At 36.4% G+C, this 25,458-nt stretch overlaps 1 protein-coding gene across 1 annotated transcript in view; it reads right to left on the bottom strand.

Annotated features, from left to right (window-relative positions):
- Window positions 1–25,458, bottom strand: part of RIT2 (Ras like without CAAX 2) — a gene marked incomplete at its 3' end in the record, with an annotated part of 71,353 nt that overhangs the window by 15,466 nt on the left and 30,429 nt on the right. Inside the window, exon 2 of the mRNA XM_065747088.1 lies at window positions 11,079–11,135. Coding sequence (XP_065603160.1) covers window positions 11,079–11,135 — 57 coding nt within the window. The remainder of the gene's footprint in view (window positions 1–11,078; window positions 11,136–25,458) is intronic.

Here is a 25,458-nt window from a genome sequence, read left to right on the forward strand (position 1 = left end):
CTGCTACAATTTTCCAGCCTCCAAACTACACGACTCCAAGGAATTTCTATTTCTCTTCATGGCAGAAGGGAATTTTATTGCATTTTATTGCTTCACTGTAAAAATAAAGGTGTACTTCCATCATTTTTATTTTTTCAATATTACTCTCTCCTATTATTTTGATATTTTTTTTCTCAGCCCACTCTTTCACTCTGCATTTTCCTCCCATTATAGAACAGTTATCCATAAGCTCTGAGAGAAATCAGCATGACTTCCAAAGACTCCTATTCTTACAAGCTGGTACAGAAACCATTGTGAATCAGATTTAGACACCTACATTTAGACTGGTCCAAATATATATCTACATTCAAGCTAGCTATCTAAAACTCCTGTACACTTGATAGTACAGACTCTATTCAGTTGTCCAAATATAGATGATCCTTGCTATTTGGTATACTCTAAGGTATCATGTCTGGCTTCCAGTTCCTGGACTGGAGGTTCTCTGTTCCCTATATGTCTTGTGTCACTTCTACATAGGGCCAAGTGATAATGACATTAATGACATGAATAGGTTTTATTGGACACCCACAGCCTTCTAGAGCAGGAACTTGAATGTGCTCAGAGCATTGTAGGACATCTCAAATAGTTCTGTAAGTATATAAGAGGGGGGAGCTAATATAGATCTGTGACTCCACTCCTAAATATCCAAAACCTCAGCACGTATCTAATGTGTAGACTAATTTAGTTTTCTGAACTTGGAGCTCAGCCTCATCATAGTGAAGATAATCTCTGTTTTCTTATCTTCATCTACATGGGAAAAATATTTATACAGAGAGTATGAATACATTACTGTGACATGTGATGTATGTGTATTTTAAACAAAGGTAAAAATGATGAGCCCAGAAACTATCAACTGTCAATCTCATCTCTGGGTTGGGAAAGAGCATGGAGTTGTACTAAGAGGAGTGCAAGACAAGAAGGTGAAAAGATAATCTAAATGGCTTCATCAAGGGTGAATCCTGCTTGGCCAATCAAGTGGACTTTTACGATGGTGTCACTGCATCACTGGACAACGGAAGAGCCACTCATGTTATCTACCAGACAAAGTACTGACAGTAGGATCTAATCCAGAGAATGGTAGTAAATTGCTCCATGTCTGGGTGAAGATCAGTGATGAGTGTTGCCTCCCATGGGTCAGTGCTAGGACTGATACTCTTTAATATCTTCATCAGAGCCATCAACAGTGGGATTCAGTGTACCCTCAGAAAGTTTGTTCTTGACAACATGCTCTTGGGTGCAGTTGACCTGCTGGAGGGATGGGATGCCATCCATAGGGACCTGTACACTTTGAAGCAGTGGGCCCAGGAGAACCTCTTGGGTCCAAGATATCCAAGTGTAAGATCATGCACCTGTAATGAGGCACCATCTACTACCAATGCAAGCTGAGACATGAAAGGATTGAGCACAGCCCTGACTAAAAGGACCTGGTCATAATAGTGGAAGGTGAACTGGACATGAACCAGCAATGTGCCCATGCAGTCCAGAAAGCCAGCTGTATCTTGGGCTGCATTAAAGACTGAGGTCATCCTTTCCCTCTACTCTGGGCTGGTGGTATCTTACCTGTAGTAATACATGGAAATGTGGAATCCTCAGTACAGGAAAGACATAGACTTGTTGGATCATATCCTGAGGAGGCCCACAACAATGATGAAACACCTCTCCTATGAGGGAATGCTGAGAGATGCAGTTGTTCAACCTGGAGAATAGAAGGCTCAGAGTTGACTAGATAGCTGCCTTTCAGTATCTAAAAGGGACACTAGGACACTACAGGAAAGAAGGGGGCAGACACTTTAGCGGGGTCTGTGGTGATAGAACAAGGGGAAAAGGCTTCAAGATTAAGGAGAGTAGATTTCAGTTGGACAATAAGGAGAAAGTCTTTTACAGAGTTGGTGGTGAGGAACAGGTTGCACAGGGATGTAGTGGATGCCCCATCCCTGAAGATTTCAAGGTGAGGCTGCATCAGTCTCTGGACAATCTGATCTAGCTGTGTGTCCCTGCTCATTGAAGGGTAGTTGGACTACCTTCCAAATCTAAGGGTTATATGATTTTACAGTACCAACAGATAGAAAAATAAAAATGATTAATATTATTCATGTTTAAGAAAACAGTTCAAATGTACATAACAGTATTCTCTATAATTTTCTATGTACTGTTTTAAACAATGATGAAGATAGAACACAAACATAGGTAATTTAGATAAGTCTATACAGTCAGTCTGATTATCCTTGGAGAAAATCGTGGAGACAAATTGTACTAATTCTAGGTCATTTTACATGAGTTCTTTATCCAGTTTCAGATATAAATAATAAATCTATGAAAAAATATTAATTGAAGACTATGTTGACTATTTAGCAATTGATTTATGAATTTTTGCAATAGAAAAAATAATTTCAGAGCACAAACCTAACTGCTGCTTGCTCAATTTGATCCAGATATTTTACCTTCTACAGCAAAATGAGAATTAGAATTGGAGTATTAATATATACTTGTTTAAGATAAAAGCAGAAATTATCTAGAAACCTGGTATACAACATAAAAATAAATATGGATTACTATATTTTTTACCTTGTAACAGAGATTGTTGTTCTCCTATTTTATACATTTTCCATTAACATACCTTGAAAACACAGGTATTGCTTTATATATATATTGGGTGGATTTTTTTGTTTGTTTTTGCTGTACTACATACTATGTTTTTCAGTCATATTGTACTTTTTTGTCCCTTTTCTCTGAAATTCACCCACACATTTCCATCATCATATTAAAGATGAGTTTAAATGTATTAATTTTAATGCATTGGTGAATGCATTTATTCTTTAGAAAACCTCATGGAAATTCATGTGCTTTAAAGTGCCTCCCATTCCACACCCATTTCTATTAAAGAGTGACATTGACACAGCTTTAATGCCCTCAACTGCTCATTTGACACAATCTCATGCAGTGATATCTCACCAAAACAGGAAGATGTTTTTGCATCTCTTTTGCATTATGTATTCATTTTAAGATTAGTCACATAGCTAATGAGCATCCTGGAAGCTGTCCAGTTTGCCATACTATGTCATGCTTCCTTTCCTGAAACTCTATTTGCATTAACTCGCTGTGATATTGCCAAAGACCGTACAGAGTGTAAATTGCTCTTATCCATTTGTTCCAGAAAATGATCACATCCATTGCCTTTTGGAAATTGTTCCCAGTGTTGACTACAATTAAATATTAAATCTATGCTAAAATGATTTCATTTTCATAAATTGCTATCCTTTGAATTTTTGCCCAAATATTGCCTAGCTAATGATAAATTTAATCTTTCCCATCTCTACTTACATAGAAAAATATTTTTCTCTCAAAACTCAGAATTGCAAAGCTTGAACCAAGCCTAAAGTAGCATCATTATTTCTGTTTATCTTGAAATAGAATTATATCAAAATGAAAGTATTAAAAATAACACTTCATTTATTGTTTTCAGTCAATTCTCGGCCTGTATTTTAAACAAATTCTAACAGTCTGATTTGTATAATTATGTGAAAGCAAGTTTATTTGTATCTTTCAATGTCTGAAGTCTGAATTTCTCACCATCTTTTCTTAAAGAAGACAGTCAGTTGAGAACAAGAACAAATAGTGTCATCCCTAAAATTGAAAGCAAAAAAGCCTTCAAAATGGTCTTGAACTTAAGAAAGTGTTGATTTTTCTGTAGTATAACAAGTCAGTTCTTCAGAAGTATAACTACATGTATAAGTGATAAACATAAGTGAAAGAAAAAAGTGTAAATGTTTCTACTTGTACTTACATCTATTTACTCCATTTAAACTTTTAAAATTGGCATATTTGAAATGTGTATGTTTTGGCATAGAAATCTGTGAGTGCATCAAAGGGATGGAAGAGGACAGACAGAGAGCTGGAGTTGTTCAGCCTGGAAAAAAAAGGCTACAGAGACATCTGATCTGCTTTTTCTAAAAAAAAAGCATCAGAGACATCTGATCTGCTTTTAATTATACTCTTCTTAAAGCTTAGTGTCATATTACTTTACAGATTAAATATAAAATAATACAAACATAATAATGACAACAAGAAAATCTAAAAATCATACAGTATAAGTCAGCTGACCATGGGAGAATTGTATAGAACCATCTGTAAGTCAAGATAGAGAATATGTTCTCTCTTAAAAAAAAAAAACAAAAAAAAAAAACAAACCAAAACAGAAACAAAACAAAACAGCAATAATAAAACCCAACACAGTTCTTAATAATTAGTGAAGACTATTATAGTTGCTATGTTTCTGCTATTTTGTTCTTAATAATTACAAGACAATTTTGTGGCTCTGTGAATGAATTATATCTGTTGAGGTTTTGTTCTTACCTAGAATATCAGATTATACTTATCCTGTGCTTATGTGTTTTAAGTATAGTTTCTGTACCCTATTTCTCTATGTTGATGTAAATACATTCCCACAGAATCTACAGAAAGGAGAAAGATATTATATTACTCCACTCTCATATTAACAAAACTGGGGTGGAAGGAACTTAAACATCACCTAGTTCCAAAACCTCTGCTACGGGCAGGTTTGCCAACTGCTAAATCAAGCACAGGATCAGATAGGTTATCTAGGATCCCATCCCTTAAGTCGAGACGGAGGAGAAAAAGACCAGAGTGGATGAACCAGGAACTTTTGTTGAGACTCTGAGAGAAAAGAAGAGTCTATGTCCTCTGGAAGATGGCACAGGCTACTTGGGGAGACTACAGAGAACTGGCCAAGATTTGCAGGCAGGAAGTTAGAAATGCAAAAGCCCAGCTTGAACTTAGACTGGCTACTGCTGTAAAGGAGAACAGGAAACACTTATACAAATATATTAACATCAAGAGAAAAACTAAGGAAAATTTCTCTCCTTTACTTGATGAGGCAGGGAATGTAACCACAGACGATAAGGAAAAGGCTGAGGTTCTCAATGCCTTCTTCACATCTGTCTTTAATAGACAGGACAGTTGTCCACAGGGTACTTGCCCTGACCTGGAAGTCCGGGACGAAGCACATAATGCACCCCCTGTGATCCAAGCAGAGATGGTCAGAGATCTTACTCCTCCATCTGAACCCCCAAGTCCATGGGGCCAGATGGGATCCACCCAAAGGTGCTGAGGAAGCTGGCAGAGGTGATTGCTGAGCCACTTTCTGCCATCTATCAGCATTCCTGGTTATCTGGAGAGGTCCCACAAGATTGGAGGCTTGCCGATGTGACTCCCATCTACAAGAAAGGCTGTAAGGAAGACCCGGGGAACTACAGGCCTGTCAGCCTGACCTCGGTATCAGGGAAAGTTATGGAGCAGATGATCTTGAGGGAGATCACACGACATGTGCATGGCAACAAGGGGATCAGACACAGCCAGCACGGGTTCACAAAGGGCAGGTCATGCTTGTCCAACTTCATCTCCTTCTATGACTGGGTGACCAGACAGGTAGATGAGGGAAAGGCTGTTGATGGACTTCAGCAAGGCCTTTGACACGGTCTCCCACAGTATTTTCCTGAGGAAACTGTCAGCCCGTGGTGTGGACATGTTCACTCTTCTCTGGGTGGAGAACTGGCTGGAGGGCCGTGCCCAGAGGGTAGTGGTTAATGGAGTTAAGTCCAGCTAGCGTCCTGTTACGAGTGGTGTTCCCCAAGGGTCAGTTTTGGGGTCCATCTTGTTTAATATCTTTATTGATGACCTAGATGAGGGAATTGAGTGTACCCTCAGTAAGTTTGCAGATGACACCAAGTTGGGAGGATGTGGCAAACTGCCTGAGGGTAGGGAGGCCCTTCAGAGGGATTTGGATAGGCTGAACAGCTGGGCTGGGCTCAATGGGATGAGGTTCAATAAGACCAAGTGCCGGGTCCTGCACTTTGGCCACAATAACCCCATGCAATGCTATAGGCTTGGGGCAGAATGGCTTGAAGAATGTAGAGAGGAAAAGGACCTGGGGGTGTTGGTTGATGCTTGGCTCAACATGAGCCAGCAGTGTGCCCAGGTGGCCAAGAAGGCCAACGGCATCCTGGCCTGTACTAGAAATGGTGTAGCCAGCAGAAGTAGGGAGGTGATCATCCCCCTGTACTCAGCTCTGGTGCGGCTGCACCTCGAGTACCATGTTCAGTTTTGGGCCCCTCACTACAAGGACATTGAGGCCCTGGAGTGTGTTCAGAGAAGGGCAACAAAACTGGTGAGGGGTCTGGAGCACAAGTCTTATGAGGAGCGGCTGAGGGAGCTGGGATTGTTTAGTCTGGAGAAAAGGAGGCTCAGAGGAGACCTTATTGCACTCTACCACTTCCTGAAGGGGGGTTGTGGTGAGGAGGGGGTGGGCCACTTCTCCCTGATAACTAATGACAGGATGAGAGGGAATGGCCAGAAGTTGCGCCAGGGAAGATTTAGATTAGACCTGAGGAAACATTTTTTCTCTGAAAGAGTGGTCAGGCACTGGAATGTCCTGCCTAGGGAGGTGGTTGAGGCACCATCCCTAGCGCTGTTCAAGAAGTGTTTAGATGAGGTGCTAAGGGATTTGATTTAGTAGTTGGGTAGAGATAGTGATAGGAGGATGGTTGGACTAGATGATCTTATAGGTCCTTTTCAACCTAATGAACCTATGAACCTATGAACCTATCCAGCCTGGCCTTGAACACCTGAAGGGGTGGGATGCTCACAACTTCTCTGGGCAGCCTGTTCAGCACCTCAGCACTATCTCAGAGAAAAATTTCCCATGACATCTAAACTAAATCTCTCTTCTTTAATTTTAAACATTTTCCACAATATTATATTACTCTTTATCTGTGTGAAAAGTTCATTTTGCTCCTGTTTATAAGCTTTGTGTACTGGAAGGCCACAGTGAAGTATCCCTAAAGCTTTCTCTTCTCTGGACTGAACAGCGATTCACTACAGCAGTCAACCTCCCACTCACACTTCCTGATGAGTCTCAGTCTCTCCACTTCTTCCCTGAGCTACACCACCAGGCTGAGTAGCTCATCCACCTGCTCATACATTGTGCAGGTGAAATCCTTGCCACCCTCCCCCAGCAGCAGCAGGCTCAGGCACTCCCTACAGCCAGAGGCATGAACCGCCACGTTTCTAGGCAGACCCTCTGTCTGAGTTTCTACAGTCTTCATGTGGCAAGCCCACTGTCTGATGGAGACTGTGGTTAAACCTACAGTCTCAGACACTACCTGTAAAAGAGCTGGTCACCTGAGCAAAAATGGACAGCTCTCATACACTCTGCCCCTTAGCCCACCTCCCATACCTGCTGCTTCAGTACTGTATAGGCGGTATGGGCTCCCCTCACACTCTGACTTCCCTTCCCTACTCTTGGTGGACAACGGTGTGTAAGTATTCGTTAGATTTACATATGCTTCTAAAGCAAAATAAACACTGGATTTTATTGTAAAGTTTACCTGCAATATAGTAAAATCAGTATGTTTCTTAACAAAGGAAATCCATTGATTATCATTTGAATGTACTGCATAAATTTATTTTTCAAAAGATATCACCCCATTAATGGTACTCATAGAAACTGTTATTCCTTATAATTCCCAAAGATAAATAAAACTGCTGGTAGTCAGTTCCATAATAGCACAGAAATTGCTGAGGAATAAAAGTGGCCTAAAATGTGTGACATAGAAAAAGCTAATGTATTAATTTCCAGAGAGATCCTTAGCTTCAGACATAGCTAAATCTTATACTAGATTTCATGCTTTGTTGTTCTGTTGAAATTAACATTCATTTTGTACCTGATTTATATTTTTTCCTGATAATCTGTTGCTGGTTTACTGTGAGAAGCTGAACTCTAACTGGACACACCACCATTCTGGCTGAGCAAGCCAAGTTTCCTGGTACTTGAAGCATGTTTTTGGTAACTAGCTCATTGAACCTACATCATTTCCCCACAGGCAACTTCCTTTATCAGTGCAGCCTTATCCATGGATATCTTCATTTTAGATTATTCTTCTTTCTGAAAACCCAGAAATTTATCTGTAAATGTAAAATCTTAAAAGATTGATAGAAAACTTACCAACAGATTCACAAAAGTCAGTGATGTGTGTTCTGTGATTTGAGATCAGTGTCTCAATAGTAGTAATAAAATTCTCAAAAATATAAAACCTTTATTTGGGTACAGAGATTTGTAAATACATTTACTTGTTATTACAGATAAGAGCAAATAATTCCACATATTTGCAGTTTTCAGTGTACAGTTTTGAGGGATTATACTATCAACTTATCCAACAAGAAAGATATATACCTATCCTAAGATGGAACTCTGTTGTTTGTCATGTGTTTCAGTCCATGAATAAAAATCAAAAAACTTTCTAGAATGTCCTCATTATGTTCTCTGACAAAAATACTAAGATAAATCTCAAAAGTCATATTTCCTGGTCTGCCTCTAGTCATCTGCATGAATTAAAATTCAATACTTCACTTCTCTGTTCCCTAAATTCTATACTTTTTTCTTGTTTAGATCGTTGGTTTTACAGGGAAGAAACTGTACACCATTCAAGAAGACATTCATCTTGATTAGGTCATTTAGGCATACACTTAGAATGCATCCTGAGTTTTTGTTCTCTTTATGATTATTTATTATTCACACTTTGATATTGTCTAGAGACCAGTAAGTTAAGATTATTCAAAGTACAATATCTAGATAAATAAATATGGCAGGTGTATCATTGAATTTGGGTGTATGTACATAACTTAATGGATTCAGTAACTACTAATTTTCTTCTTTTCCAGATAGAGCTGATGTTCATTTTTGTTTGTTTGTTTGTTTGTTTGTTTTTCTCCTTATTCCAGGAAATGAATCGTCTTTCTTTAGAGTTTATAGATGTTATGGTTTTATGATTTTCGTTGTATTGTTGATATTCCACATCATAACATCATGTGGTGTATTGGGAGTTAAAAGTTAATGCTCCAGCTCTGTGGATCGTTGATAGTTCTGGGTGTACCTGTCTCAGAAGAGAAGAAGAACTACATTCCCCAGAGGACTTTGCGATGCTTTGCATTTTTACATATTTCCGCCCAGAGGGAAAGATAAAAACTGTCTGTGGTCATGGAACTTTCTCTTCCCTTCGGGATCAAGCTCGGCAGTGGGTGTTTGTTGCAGCCGTCCGCCTTCAGCGTTAGTGTGAGGCCTTCAGTTTATCGGACACTCTCTCTTGCTCATTTTATTTGATTCATTTGCCTCAATTCCAATTATATTATATTATATTGTGTTATTTTGCTTTCTGATATCTTATTTAGTAAATTAGCTTTCCTCCTCAGACCGTTGCCGCTGTTTTGTTCTTGAGCCCATCTCCCTTCTCCTTTTTCCCTTCCCCCCTTCCTCTTCCCTGGGGTGTGGACCCGTGGGTCCCCTGCCTCAATTGTCACGGTACTGGGTCAAACTGTCCCGCAAACCGGTGACAGTATCCTAGGTGCATTAAAAAGAATGTGAACAACAGGTCAAGGGAGATGATCTTCCTTCTACTCTGGCCTAGTGGAGCCACATCTGAAGTACTGTGTCCTGTGCAGAAAACTGCTGGAGAGTCCAACAGAGAACTGCAGAGATGATTAATGGCCTGGAGCATCTTCTTTATGGGTAAACACTGAGAATCCTGGGACTGTTCAGCCTGAAGAAGAGAAGTTTGAGAGGGGGACTTTTCAGCTCTTTTCAGTTGTGCCCAGCAACAAGTCAATGGGTAACAGGCATACACTGCCTAGGAAGTTCTTTATGAACACACGGAAGAGCTTCTTTACTTTGAGGCTAACAGTACTGGAACAGACTGCCCCTATATATATAATATAACATTATATTGTGTTATTTTGCTTTCTGATATCTTATTTAGTAAATTAGCTTTCCTCCTCAGATCGTTGCCACTGTTTTGTTCTTGAGCCCATCTCCCTTCTCCTTTTTCCCTTTCCCCCCTTCCCCTTCCCCAGGGTGTAGGCCTGTGGGTCCCCTGCCTCAATTGTCATGGTACCGGGTCAAACTGTCCCGCAAACCAGTGAAAATAGATCTAATTTTTATTTAGTATTTTAATGATTACTAATAAATTTATTAGTGGTTTGGAGACTTTATACATTTTATCCTTAACTGGAATAGTTTATGTGAAGTTTATGAGCTTATCCAAAGAATATGGAAAACTATAGAAATAATAAATTGAGAAAAACTATATCATTAGCTGATACATATAGCCAGGTATTATATTTTTAAAGGTTAGACCTAAATTTAAAACTCCTGAAAATCTTGAGGAAAACAGAAGAAAAAATGCCTTACTTTAAGGTATTAGGTTTTTCTTTTGAACTAACTTTAATAGGTACTAATGGTTTTTTGTGCCTCTCAAATATCAGTCCCAAATCCTCCCATCGTCCCCTGTTTGTGCTACAACTGCTTTGAAGTCACTGATTTAGAAATAAAAACTTTATTTAAGTCAATCAAAAATTATTCCATATCTTACTTCCATCTCTGACTGTCCCATAGTAGTTTATCCATTACATAATTGTTAATGACTAAAGGTGATGATTTTCAATATGTTGCAGATACATGTGAATATTTATCATTACTCGAGGTTACAATGTCAATAAAGTCAGTAGAGTATAGGATCTCAGAGAATCTCTAGTATATCAAATTCAATTTGTACTTTACATTCCTAGATAATGTCAATTAATAGTGTGAAACTGGAGAATGATACTAAAACAAACAAACAAACAAACAAATAAATACATAAGCAATTTTTACAACACAATTCAGATTGGAATTTTCACCTTATTTAGCTATCAAACATCGAAAAATTGTTTTCAATTTTGTCATATATTTGGATTGTATTCTGTGATTCTAACATAGTTAATTATAGAACATGAAACCACATAACTATTTCAGGAAGAGATTACTATGTTATGACTTCAACACTATGAAACTGTCATTTATAAAAATAATTTCAAAGCTAACAAATCTTGCTTCTCTATGGGTATTAGCTAGGATCAGCTTTTTATCATGTGGAAATTTCAAGGAGGTGGAGCGATTGAAAGGGAAGAAGAGAAGAAATATCTTTACTTACCAATAGTTGGATCATGATAGTCAGGGAACCGATGGCTTATGAACTGCATTGTCATTGCTGGAAAGGAAACAGTGTATAAGAAAGAGATTTATATTAGCAATATCAAATTACATTAGGGAAAACAACAAATAATTCACATATTCAAATATCAAATTAGAAAGTGAATCAAAAGTCTGTTTCATGTCTACAGAGACAAATATGCATTTATATTATAAACTAAGCACTCTTACATAGGGATAAAAAGTTACTTCACTGAATTTGAGGGGATGAGGGCATAATGGCCACCCTCAGCAAGTTTGCTGATGATACGAAGTTGGGAGGATTGGCTGACACACCTGAAGGGTGTGCTGCCATTCAGTGAGGCTAGAGAGTTGGGCAGTCAGAAACTGGACGAAATTTAACAAAAGCAAGTGTAGAGTCTTGCACCTAGAGAGGAATAATTGCATGCACCAGTACAGGCTGGGGGATGAGCTGCTGGAGAGGAGCTCTGTAGAGAGGGACCTGGGTGTCCTGATGGATGACAGGTTGACCATGAGTCAGCAGTGTGCTCTCATGGCCAAGAGGGCCAATGGCATTCTGGGATGCATTAAAGAGCGTGGCCAGCAGGTCAAGGGAGGTGATCCTCCTCCTCTACTCTGCCCTTGTGAGGCCTCTTCTGGAGTACTGTGTACAGTTCTGGGCTCCCCAGTATAAAAACGAAAGGGATCTCTTGGAAAGAGTCCAGCTCAGGGCCACAAAGATGGTGAAGGGCCTGGAAGATCTCCCTTATGAAGAAAGGCTAAGTGAACTGGGTCTCTTTAGCCCTGAGAAAAGAAGACTGAGAGGGGACCTGATCCAGGTTTATAAATATCTGAGGTGTGGGGGACAAAGTGGTGAAGCCAGACTCTTTTCAGAAGTGTGTGGAGACAGGACAAGGGGAAATGGCCAGAAACTGTAGCACAGGAGGTTCCACACAAATGTGTGCAAGAACTTTTTTACAGTGAGGGTGACGGAGCACTGGCACAGCTGCACAGGGGGATTGTGGAATCTCCTTCTCTGGAGATATTCAAGACCTGCCTGGATGCCTACCTGTGTGACCTGGTGTAGGGAACCTGCTTTGGCAGGGGGTTGGACTTGATGGTCTCTTGAGGTCCCTTCCAACCCCTATGATTCTATGATTCTATGAATCATGTTACTGTATTAAAATTTTATATCTTTTTAAAAGCTGGTAAATATATTAAATTGAGTTAATATTAAAATATATTAACTCAATCTTGTCTCTAGATGAAAATCACTATGATGATTTTTTTTTTTTGCAATATATTTCCAGTTCCATCATAGTTCCATCAACTATACCAGGTTCTGTAGACAGATTTATAAAAATCAGTTATAACTGTGAATCAGTTTTATAGAGTAACAAATAAATAAGTAGATCTTCTAGGTTTTTTTGTTTGTTTGTTTGTTAGTTTTTAAATATACACATGAAGGCAATTAGTGTTTTTTTGTAATTAATATGGAGCACAAATCTCTCTGATGACAACTACTAAAGTCAACCACCATTGTGGCTGCCAAGCCAATGCATAAATACATAAATAAAGAAAACATGATAGTTTGATCTGAATTAAAAAACAAATAGTTTCATTTATTTTCCTAACAAATCCAAATTTCTAGTAAAAAAGATTCTAAAATTCCCATAAAATGTAATAAAACTGTTGAAAATGAAGAGTTACAGTCAAACAATCTAATATAGAATCACAGATTCATAGGGGTTGGAAGGGACCTCTGGCAATTTTCTAGTCCAACACTCCTTCTAAAGCAGGTTCCCATAGCAGGACATGGAGGAAAGTATTCAGGCAGCTTTTGAGCATCTTTCAAGAAAACTCCATCTTGTTCTAGTGCTGTGTCACCTTAAATAGTTCCTCCTCATTGTTATATTCCACATCATGTAGTGCACTGGAAGTTAGAGAGTTAATGCTGCAGTTCCATGGACTGTCAATTGTTCCAGTTACATGGTCTCATAAGAGAATAATGAACTACAGCTCCTGGCAGACTTCATTATTCTGTTTCCATTTTCCATTCAGAGGGAGAGATAAAATTACCTGGGAGTCATGAGATTGTCTCTTTTTGCCCAGGGTGCTCCCTGGATATCTTCACTACAGCATTAGAGTGAGGTCTTAGGTTTGGACACTCTCCCTCTCTTTTTATTTGATTTATTAGCTTCAATATATTATATTATATTGTATTAACTTGCATTTCACTATCATGTTCAGTAAATTAGTTGTTTCCCTTAGCTCATCACCACTGTTTTCAATTGCCTAGGCCCATCTCCCTGACTTATTCCTTCCACTCTTCCACTTCTCCTGGGACATGGGACCATGGGTCCCTTCATCCTTTTTCATAGAACTAGATCAATCTGGGCCAAACTGTGACATTACTCATAACATATTACAGCAAGGATGAGGCTCTATAGTTCTGTCTTATGTCCTGAACATCTCAAATACCTTGAATAGAAGAGATTACAAATAAGAAATTCTGCATCCAAAAATTCTGCGATAAATACACTCATTTTTAAAACAGCATTAAATTTGTTTATTGTTTGTCATTGTTATATTCTAAAGAATCATGGAGTTAAGAAGATTGTTTTACAAAATGTTACAGACAAGGAGTATTAAACATTTATTGCTGTGTTAATAAATTATTACATCGTTAGTATAGGCAAATATAAATGTTAAAAAGTAGCATTATTAATTCATAATAGTTCAGAGAGTATAACTGTGTATAAAAGACCTCATTCAGTTTATATATTATATAAAAAATAAATCTACATGCAGTGGCAATGATTTTTTCTGTATTATCTGTAGTCAGCTTACTTGTAGGTACTGCATGTGTTTGGACACTTTAATTTCAAGAACACTAGTTTTTTTAATCATGACATATTGCAATCATCTATCTGATAAGTATTACTGGTTTCTAGAGACTAATCACAAACTTAATGTGATCTGCTTATTTAACTCCAAAATGAAAAGGTAGCTATCAAAAATGCTGTTTCTGTGGGCTACACTTACTCATTTTTTTCTTCTGAGGTCCTTAATTAAATTAGTTTCACTATCTGCTGCCTTTTCCTTGCTAATTTTACTTATTAAAGCAAACCACTGTTTATCTAATCTCAGTCTGCTTCCTCTTGGATCTATGCTTGCATCCCAAAATCTCATGTTAACAAATGAAAACAGGATCCTCAGAGAACACCCAGAACTCAGAGTAAACATTTTTCCTCTCTCCTGAGGCAGGTCCAAATCAATATATCCATTACTTAGTCATCAAATCCATAGGACCTAAGAGGGTTGAAATCAATTGTGAAATAACAAAAATTTAGCCACTGGGACTTGTAAAATTTCTCTTCATAGACAAAACACTCTTCATAGACATCATCAAACCTTGTGCTGCAAACTAAGTTGAACACAGTGCTTTGCAGGCAGATTTGAAAAGGAATGTATGCCAGTGTTTATTATTATAAATGTTGTAAATCAGACGGAAATGGTAAATATAAGCTGTTTTACATGCACCTTGCTTCAAAAATACTGAAATGACAATCTTTTATCAAGGCTTTTTTTTCTACCAGGTCCCCTCCTAATCACTAGGGTACAAAACCTGTTGGATGCTTTGAGTGTTTTGTCACTTTCTACAGGGGGATTTTTACACTCTTCAGGAATCAAGCTACATGGTTTTGTTTTCTCAGACAGAAAGAATTCGGGTATTCTTTGATCTTTTCCATAATTAAATTACGATGCAAGATAAGGAAACTGAGGTATAACATATTAGAGTTGTAACCTATCTTCTGTACATTCCTTAAAATAATAAAGCAGCATTTTCTATTAAGCACTGATGCAGTGAGCATTGTTGAGAACATGCATAACAAGTCAGCCCTGCTAAAGGAAAGGGAACATCTAGGTTTTGATTTCTAAATACTATTACTCCATTATTAAATACTCTTATTCCATGGTGATGGTGGACAAGGAAGTCTTAGAGCATCAAGTCTGATGTTCAGATTTATTGAATACTCCACAGACTTTTCTGCTTGGCATGAGTGTATTAGTTCTGAATGATGATCGCATGTTAAAATGTTTCTCCAGAGTTAAAGAAGTGTCTAAGTCATCACTGGAAAGAAAACATGGAAATAAGCTGGAGCTTGTAGAATTAAAATGGCTTTTAGCCAAATCCATCTGGGCTATCTGTGCCCATTAACCCTTGTCCTGTCACTGGGCTTTTGATCACAGATATTTTATTAAGAGTCTTTGGCTTTTCAGGGGTAAGCTTCCATATGGAAATCACTACTTTGTAATCAAGGACAATTTAAATTAGCATATGTTTACAATACACTTGCAGAGAGAGGAAAAAAGAGTTAAGAGAACTTACTAGCTTCATACAGAATTCATGCAGTCAGAATCAATCCATTTTCATTCTTTGCTGCTTTGAATAAAATGTGCTGCACTTTTGAGGCAGTGCACTGTATCTTATTTTTTCTACCCTATCCAGAGAAATCTGATAAAATAAGGCCAGTTCAAGTGAGGACTATGGCAACCTGGTATATTGGGTGGCAGTCCTGACTACGACAGGGGATTGGGTCCTTCTAGCACAAGTCAGTCTATGATTCTAAGGTATGTTTCTATGAAATGGCAGAAATAACTATCAAATGACAACTTATCAGGTCACAAAGGATTGTGTAATTTAGATGTACAGTATTCTTCTTTAGTTTTTAATGTATTTGTTTTATCTAAAGATGCTTCCTTTAGATCACAGTACAATTCAGAATAAAGTACAACTGCAGTTGCCTGAATGACAACAGAACTAGTTAGAATGATTAAATAATATTTTTATGTACAAGTGCTTAACCAATCTGAAAGAATTACCAAACAACTAAAATGTAAATAATGAGAGATGTAGCTTGATGCTGGTGAAAAGAAGATCATCCAAGATAGTAGTGTTTTATGATGACATGTAGATAACTTAAATATATGAATGCCAAAACACTGTTATGTGAAAGAGCGTATGATTGACCTGATTCCTCTCAGAATCATTTGGACAATCCATTTTCCGCTGCTTAGACATATGCTGTGTTGGATGTGAACACAGAATATCCACAGTGATTAATCATTACATCTATCAGAAGGTAGATGAGGGGAATGTGTTTATCTATATGGGTCAAAAAGGTATATGAAAAAAAGAGAGATGTCTAATGCAGGCTGCCTCAGATGCTAGTGAAATCTGTGTACTGGGAAGGTAAGTAGATAATGATTATATTATCAAAATACAAAGAAAAGAAAGCATAAACTTATTAGTTAAATATCCATTGATAATATTATTTTGCACATTGAGTATAGCTAAATACATGATTGTGTCATTATATGGTAAAAGACAAAGTATATTGCTAGATTTAAAATAATGGATACATTTAATTTTTAATTAATTCTGATAAACTCAGAGATCTTAACTTTAAACTGAAGATGCTTTTTACTTTGAAGTGCTGGAGAACATGAGATTTTACAAGAAATTTTGATATACTTTGATTTATTTTATTTTATTTTATTTACATATTCTTCCCCAAAAAACTGCTATAGACTAGACTCAATGAGAGCACACAGACCTAATGGTAACTTTGTTCTGACTCATTATAGCCATTTCTGCATTGTTATATTCTGTAAGAAATAGAATTTGAGATTTACTGCATGATTTGACAAAAGAATACTGCAAAGACTGAGCTGCAATTATTAATTTTTTAGGTATTATAATGTTTTATTTATTGAGTATTCACTGTGAAATGAGGACAGAATAAATTTTGTTTCTCTGTGTCAAATTCATTCTGGCATGCAAGAAAAGTACAGAAGGCTGTTCTATAACATTCTACTGCATATACAGAGTAAGCAATGTAGCTATGTTTTTTCCATTGTTGCTAAAGTAATAGGTTCAACTACTAAAACTGGAGTCCAAAGCAAATATTAAGTAGCCAAATAGCAGGCACTTAAAGGCAAAAAACTTTTTGAATTAAATCTGATTATTTTCTATTATTGAAATAAACAAAAGCAACAACAAATATACATTACATTTTAAATAGAGGAAATTATATTTTCCTGAACAGCTAGAAATGAAACAGAATTCTTTCTCTTGTCCATTGTTTTGCTAAAGATACAGATTTCCATGTAGAGTGAGTCTTAGTTAAAGACTGAATGCAGAAAGCACTACACAAGAAAGCACTGCCCCCTTAAAAATTATGAGGACTATTTTGAAAATAATGCCTTATTTTTAATTATGCAAGCCCATGATTTCAAAGGCAGATGCTGGTAGTGTGGCAGTAGAATCTGAATGGCAGCAGAGAACCAATCTGAGGAAACATTCTCACAAAGAGGTGCATATGAAACAAAGGTGTGTCACTGAATTTCTCCATGTGGAAAAAAGGGCACACATTGCCATTCATTGAAGTTTGCTGAATGTTTATGGGGACCATCTAGTAAACATGAACACACTAATGTGGGTAGTGCATTTCAGCAGCGGAGATAGTGACAAATCTGCTGGTGCAAATTGAATGAGTGTACCATGCAGGCTTTTGTTCATTGCTAGCAAAAACACATAGGTAATCATGATGTCTGTGTTGAAAAATATTATTTTGTAGCGTAAAACTTTTTTCTGTCAAATAATGCTATTTTGCTTTTTGTAGCTGTTGTAGTTACCATGTAAATTAATAGGAAGGATTACTTTTGGAGCAACATGTGTACTTCCATCAGCTACAAAGATATTTCCCTCCTGTCAGAGAGTCACATATATTTCCTCACTGTCTGAGTAAAAGCGTAACAAATAAATATATTGGGAAAATATCTTAAAATTTTAAGATATTTTTTCTCAAGGGGAAAAACGAACAAACAAGCAAACAAAAAAAGAACAACCCATGAACATTTATAATTATTTATTTGGAAGAGGTAATCCTGTAATTTGGACTGCAGAATAAAATACAGCTTTCTCTTGTTTTGAACTTCTAACCGTTGAAAATTAAGAGCTAAGAGCAGAGTGTAATGAAATAATGTAGAACTAGATTTGATGGCAACAGAGGAAAGCAGGAAACATCCTCTTTTAGAGAATAGTTAAATTTTAATAGTTTATCTTCTTCTGCGTCAGGAGGAAAAAAAATATAATTTTTATGTTGTGGCTCTATCTACCAGCATGGTAAAGGGAAATAATTATGTCAACAAATTATTATATACTCATCTATGAGATGAGTAGAATCTCCTTTTGCCTCAGAAAGATGAGAAATATAAAGGAAAATAAATGAAAAATAAATATTCATTCTATTCTGGGACCCATATTGAATGAACATAATAACCAGTTTCAGAGTATATCTCAAAATGCTCTCACTATTTCTGTTCAGACTGTGAATGATAGAAAAGCCCATACTTAGCTGTCCTCAAGCTGTCCAGCATGGACAGAGGATGTCAAGAGCAAGAGTGAAAATTCTTTCTCCACTTGTGACCAGAAGTGTTCTCATTGCAGAAGTGTTCTCATTGCAGAGTTCTAGGATTTTTGAATCAGTAAGTTCTAGTGAAAAAGAGTTGATCTAATTTTTTTTTTAACTTAATTTCTATATTTAGACTCAATTTCAGGAGCAAAATGAAATGCACTACATTGTAAAATTCATGGTAAAAAAATATGTTCCAGTTTTAGAGAATAAAGGAACAGTTGAGACTTGAGTCTATTCCCAGTATAATAGACATCACTATAATGTGACACAAATTAACAATAATGACAAGGTAGATTGCTACCATTTCTATACTATTTCCTGCATAGTATCTCCCTGACCCCCAACAGAATGGTCTCCTGTAAAGATACTGAGCATTTCCTACCCTACTTAGCTTACAAAGTTTGACAAGATGCATGAAGAAACAGAAATTACTTCTGGAAAGTGCTGCTATTAGTACATTTTCCCACTCTTTCTTTCATCAGTAAGAGAACTTAATGTCTTATAGTGTACTTTAACAGGAAAATCCTATGGTAACTTAAACCTGCCATCAGTGAGCCATCCAAAATTTAATGACATAAAAAGGTTTTAAAGTAGACTCTAACATAATGTGGCTTTTAAAGAATAATACATTGAATAAAGCTAGATTAACTCAATTTTGTGATGTTATTTTGGAGAATGGTTGAGAAAATTCTGAACTCTTACAAACAGACTCGTTTTGATTGAAGTCAGTGAATAGACCTTCTAATTTTATTAAGTACAAAGAGCAATAAAAAATCTGCAGGCTAGTTATACAAATGTGCCCTGGCTTGCAGTTAACGATCTCAAGTAATATTAGCTCACTGTGAAGAAGAGTTTCAAGAAGAGAATCAGCTCATACCATAGAAAGAAACATCTCAGCAACAGCATGTCTTTCCCTTTTTTTAACTGCTGATATGTTTCCATGTAATGATAACTTGAGATGCTGTGTCTAGGTTTACTGCTGTTTCAGGTAGCAGTAAATTGACATTGTTGCAGGTTTCCTAACATAAACTAGTGGTTAGCTCCTGTGATATCTTCTTTATGAAATTATACTCCATATGTCAAACAGTGATGAATTGCCAGTGACAGCAGACAGCAGCTGTTTTTATTGTGAGTGGAACAACCATTGCTATTCGGTAATATGGTACAAACTTTTCTATACTCAAGCACATGCTCTGGAAAATTGGTGACACATCACAGGGAGTGATACAACTCTATAACTCCTCACAGAAGCCGTATTCCTAGTTAAAACACATTTCACATTAAGTTCTAATTTTCTTACTCATCATTACTTTCTGAAATTATGAGTCTGAAATTATGAGTTAGTATTAACTCATCCAGATTCTCAGATACTGTTAGAAAAAAGTTCCCTTCAACTTAATAAGGCCTAGGTATGTATCTGTCCTTGCTGATCTGAGCAACCTCTCTCAAAAATCAGATCTGTTTTAAAAGGTGTCAGTAGTTAAAATAATGAATTTTTCTGCTTCCTAGGGAATTTTCAGTGAAAATAAGATACCTCCTGCAAATAAAACTGATCTGAATGATATTCAGAAGAGGAAATTAAAGCAATATATATATATATATATAAATTTACTGCTTTTGATTGATAGTATCAAAATTACTGAAAATACAATAATTATTTATTACTTTTGGTGTTAAATATATATTTACACATTCACTATAAATTTTATGACCTATATTTAACTTTCCAATCTTTTCATGATCTTTTAACATTTTCTATTTAATCTGGTAGCTTAAAATGTTGTATTTTTCTTTGCATATAAAATATAGAAAAATTGAAAGATATTGTAGTTTTTTTTCTCATAAATTCTGTGATTCATTCTTTTAAAGTCAGATACATTTATCTCCACTGAGACCAATGATATTTAAATCATATTTAAAGAAAATATTATAAGCAAGGAGTTATTTAAGCTCCTGTGAAAGACAACAATTGTTTGTTTGCATGTCTCAGAGCTTGTGTTCTGAGGCATTTTTTGTGATAAGACTCTGGCTTATCAAAGAGGAAAGTGGTGGGTTTCCCACAGCAACACTTTGTGTATGGTTTTTACATTTGGAAGCACTTCTTTTGAGGTGTTTTGCTCAGGAGTGTTTACTTGCAAAAGATCTGGCCTGTGATAGCTGGTATGGGAGACTGGGAGATTACACCATTGTATCCTGTTAAGGCAAGATAAATTTGGTGGCTCCCCACTCCCTCTTATCTGCTGGCAAGGCCCAGAAACAAAGGAGTTCCTATGGAACCAGGAGCTGCCTCTCCAGAAATAGATGACTCAACCACTTTAGACTTATAAATTAGTTTGTACCTTCGTTAAGAGGAAAAAAATGGAGAGAAGAGAGGAAAAAGAAGTCATCATCATGAACCAAATAACATAACCTCCATAGACCCATTGCTACAGATGATCAGCACCTGAAATATGAACATCGCTGGACCCACGGTGGTGACTCTTCCTCTCTTGCTTTCTATAAAGACTCATGATTTTTTTTTTTTAATTTTCTCTTTTCTATTGTCTATCTTCCCTTCCCCATACCTAAGCAACTAGGATTTGTAATAAACTGGTCACACTAACATTTGACCCATAGTGTCTTAATCTCACTGTCAGGTACACATATATTAAAAAGTACGTCTTCTCTCTCCTATAAATCAGAGCGAGACAGCTACTAAAGACTAACTCCAGTACAGTCCTAGGATCTTAGCAAAAATGTGAATTAATCACAAACATTTGACTACTTCCAGAAGTTTATACTCAATAATTTCTTCCCAACTAATATTTTTAAATACATATATTTCTTTCATTGGAGATAAATACTGCAAAATATAAGTTAGCAGAGTTGAACATCATTCTTCACTACAGATAAGACTTTGAACTGAACATATTTTCCTTGTTAGATATCACCAATGTTTCTCTCTCAGCTAAGTAGTAGACACTAAGAAATTATTATTTACAACTTCACGAGTTCTGAATATTTTCTACTGTATTAGAAGAGAGTATTTGTGAGATTAGGTAAGGAAGAGGCTCTTCTGCTGTTTACTCCCCTCCACACACACACTTACACACAAATTATAAAGGATGATATTTAAGAAGCTATCTAAAAAGAGAATCAAACTTTGGAGAAATCTGAAACTGAGGTTATAAAGTCTTCTGGATAGGGATCAAGTAGTTCTACATTGCTACCAGAAGTATATATAGGGTAGGTAAAAATCACAAAGATAACAGTACTGAAGGGAAACTGTTGGGAAAAAAAAAAAAAAAAAAACCCTGAAGTTCTAAGGTGATCCTTTTCCATTCTAAGACCACTCTTAAGTTTACCAGTCTTTTTCAAAATTAAAATATGCAACATACAAATGTGCATTATTAAAATATAAAATTTAGCTTCAATAATGTAAACATATGTGTCATGGTTTAATGATTTTTGATATTGGTATCCCACATCATAACATCATGTAGTGCATTGAGAGATAAAGAGTTAATCCAGCTCCGTGGATCATCAATGATTATGAGTATACCTGTCTCAGAAGGGTAGAGGAGCTACATACCCCAGAGGTCTTTGTGTTGTTTTGTATTTTTATGTTTTTCCACTCAGAGTGAAACATAAAAACTGTTTGTATGTCATGAGACACACTCTTTCCTTTGGGGATCTACCCAGCAGTGGGTGCCTTTGTTTCTATTCGACACTCTCTTGCTCCTTTTATTTGATATATTAACTTCAATTCCAATTATGTTGTATTATACTGTGTTATTTTGCATTCTGATATCTTATACTCTTTTAGTAAATTAGCTTTCTTCCTCAAATAGTTGCTGCTGTTTTGTTTCTAGGCCCATATCCCTTTTCCCTCTCCTGTTCCCTGGGGCATGGGGTCCCCTGCCCCAGTCATCATGGAACTATGATGAAAGAAAAGATTCAGATTTTGTACCCTGATTTTGTTTGGCTCCCAACCTTTCAAATATTGCCTTTCAAAACTCTCTGTGAGTTACCAGACTGAAGATTGCTTTTGTACATGTTTCTGATGTACTTGTGTACAGGTGATTTCTGATAATTCCTTGAGACACAGCACCTGAGAGATCCTAAGCATTCAGCTGTTAGCATATTATCTCCACTAATATTAACAGACTGAAAAAGCCATTCGTCATGGGAAAAAAACTGGTAATGAAGCAGCTAGAAGCTGCAAGTAGTCAAAATGACTGGAAACAATAGAACTTCTTGATCTTGTAGATGTACTTTGGAAATAAAGCAAAGGAATGTAATGGCTGAGGAAAGGAAGTTATCTCTGAGGATGTTATCTTCTCTAGGCTTTACTTTTCATTTACAAAAGAATTAATAGCCACTGTAAAACTACTGAAGTGATCATATGAGTCTAGGGATACATTTTTTTTTCCAGTTTTTGACTCTGCCAATAGCTTTTTATTATCTGAGTATCAACAACATATTTTTATTATTATTTTTTCCACACCTGCAAAAATAAGAAACAAACCAATAAAACAAAGGACCAGCAGTATGGAAAAGTTATCACTAAAATTTATGAGATTGCTGAATACAGTCTGGCAATGAATGAACTGAACTGCTCATCTTAGATCAGGTTAGTAAAATCATCATGTTTTTAAGAACAGTCTTGATTGATCCCTTCAGCAAGAAATTATGCAGAGGAAATCAGGTGCATGAGATCTAACATCTTACAAAACAAATATGAGTTACTGGTACAGTGGAGATTAGGAAACTAAAATGTGTCAGGATGATAAAGTCAAATAGCTGCATATCTTCTCATTCACTTCTCCTTTTCAATGCAAACCTGACAGGAAGTTTACATCTCCAACAGTGTTTTCATATCGCCTGACACATGTGCACATGACATTATGATGATATACTGTCATTGGGGATGGTTGCAAGACATCATTGAGTGTGAAAGGAAGTACTTCAGGCATTAAAAGAAGTGATATATTAACACTAGTGTGATACTGAAGAGGTCAGAAAGCTGAAAGAATGAATACAGAACTTCTCAAGAGCTGACTATTTTCACAAAGGAAATCAGCATTAGCCTATTCAAGTTTGTACCTTCAATTTAAATAAGAGGTGTTAGAACTATAAACACTAGTGATGTGAAAAAGGCTTACAACATTTTTTTCTAACAGCTGGAAGGAAATGGCTCATAACTCAGGGATGACCTTGAGAGTACTAGAAAAGACTATTTCTAAGTATTTAATTCTTCTGAGCTAAACTTGCTTTCATGCATTTTGCAATGTGCTTTCTGTCCTGATGGTCTTGTCATTTATTCTGGTGAAGACCTATCTGTCTCAGAGTTTTATGCTGCTATATATCATCTTAGCTTGATTGACACACATGGTGACTCGATGTAAAAACAGCAGCAGTTAACAAAAACAAAAATTACGTACATAAATATCTGTTATTGAGTTGACACAAAGGAGAAATAATTTCTGGAGCTTACCTGAGAACAGGATACATTGGGAAGGTAGCAAGGAATACAAATAGCCTAAAAATCTAAAAGAATCTTAAAAAGGTCTTCTTGTTCAGGCAATAAAATACATTCATATATTTAATAATTTCTGCATTTTCCTAGTTGCTCTATAAAGTTGTTGCTTAATCAGATAAGCTGAGCAGAAATAATTTTTCTTAAGTGTTGTATTGATCTGTCCAATGCTTGAGTTAATAACTGTCCCAGTCCCTGCAGGAATTATTACACTGAAATTTTGTCTTCATTGTACAATGCTATCACAGCTTAGTTCTCAACAGATACTGATTTGGAACTGACTAAGTAACAACAGAAAATTAATCAAAACCCTGATGTATTTATGTCTATCTAAAACATGAAGCAACACACAGATTTTCATTATAACAAATGAAAGTGTTTCACTGTGCATACTGGATGAAGAACTAAAAGGACATCCAGAGGCTGTTAGAGCAGAGCTTATTGAAGAAAACAATATCCCAACAGAATGATGACATTGTGCTATGCTGATTCAGAACTGAGTCAACAAAGTTACCATAAAAGAGGAAAATCAGGTCTTTTTGGAAAGTACTTGCAGTGATATATATGTGACAAAATGACTCATCTGTCATCAGCATTTTAGTCAGCAAAGTCTTTGGTTCAATGGCAAGTATTTATAGATGGAAAATGAAGGCAATCAAATCAAGTAAGCAGAAGCAAAATTTGATGTTAAAACTTTTACATCAAACTTGTGTGTGCAGTCATTATTTCTGTAACACTAAACACCACTTTGATGCTAGTAACCATTCAAGTCCTACCTACTGTGCAATGTGTTTTATATATTTTTGTTCTACCTGACTCAGAGAACATATGAGTTTGTTAAGACACTCATCTAAATGCACCATAGTAAAAAATTTCTGACAATTTACATGTGAAAACAATGTAATGTGACATTAATGATAGCACTTGGGACCTCTTCCTTTGAGAGAATATTCCATGAAATTCTTATAGGAAATAAACAGGTCCACTAAAATCAATAAGAGCTTTCTCAATAAAGAACATTTCATTTGAGTTTTAATGTCATAATGCCCTTGCCCTCTCTACATTTCTTTCTTTTCTTTTCTTTTCTTTTCTTTTCTTTTCTTTTCTTTTCTTTTCTTTTCTTTTCTTTTCTTTTCTTTTCTTTTCTTTTCTTTTCTTTTCTTTTCTTTCTTTCCTTTCCTTTCCTTTCCTTTCCTTTCCTTTCCTTCCTTTCCTTTCCTTCTTTCCTTTCCTTTCCTTTCCTTTCCTTTCCTTTCCTTTCCTTTCCTTTCCTTTCCTTTCCTTTCCTTTCCTTTCCTTTCCTTTCCTTTCCTTTCCTTTCCTTTCCTTTCCTTTCCTCCTTTCCTTTCCTTTCCTTTCCTTTCCTTTCCTTTCCTTTC

The sequence above is a fragment of the Cyrtonyx montezumae genome, unplaced genomic scaffold (assembly GCF_038088225.1).
Source record: "Cyrtonyx montezumae isolate F1298 unplaced genomic scaffold, pur_monq_1.0 scaffold_41, whole genome shotgun sequence".
Taxonomy (NCBI): Eukaryota; Metazoa; Chordata; class Aves; order Galliformes; family Odontophoridae; genus Cyrtonyx; species Cyrtonyx montezumae.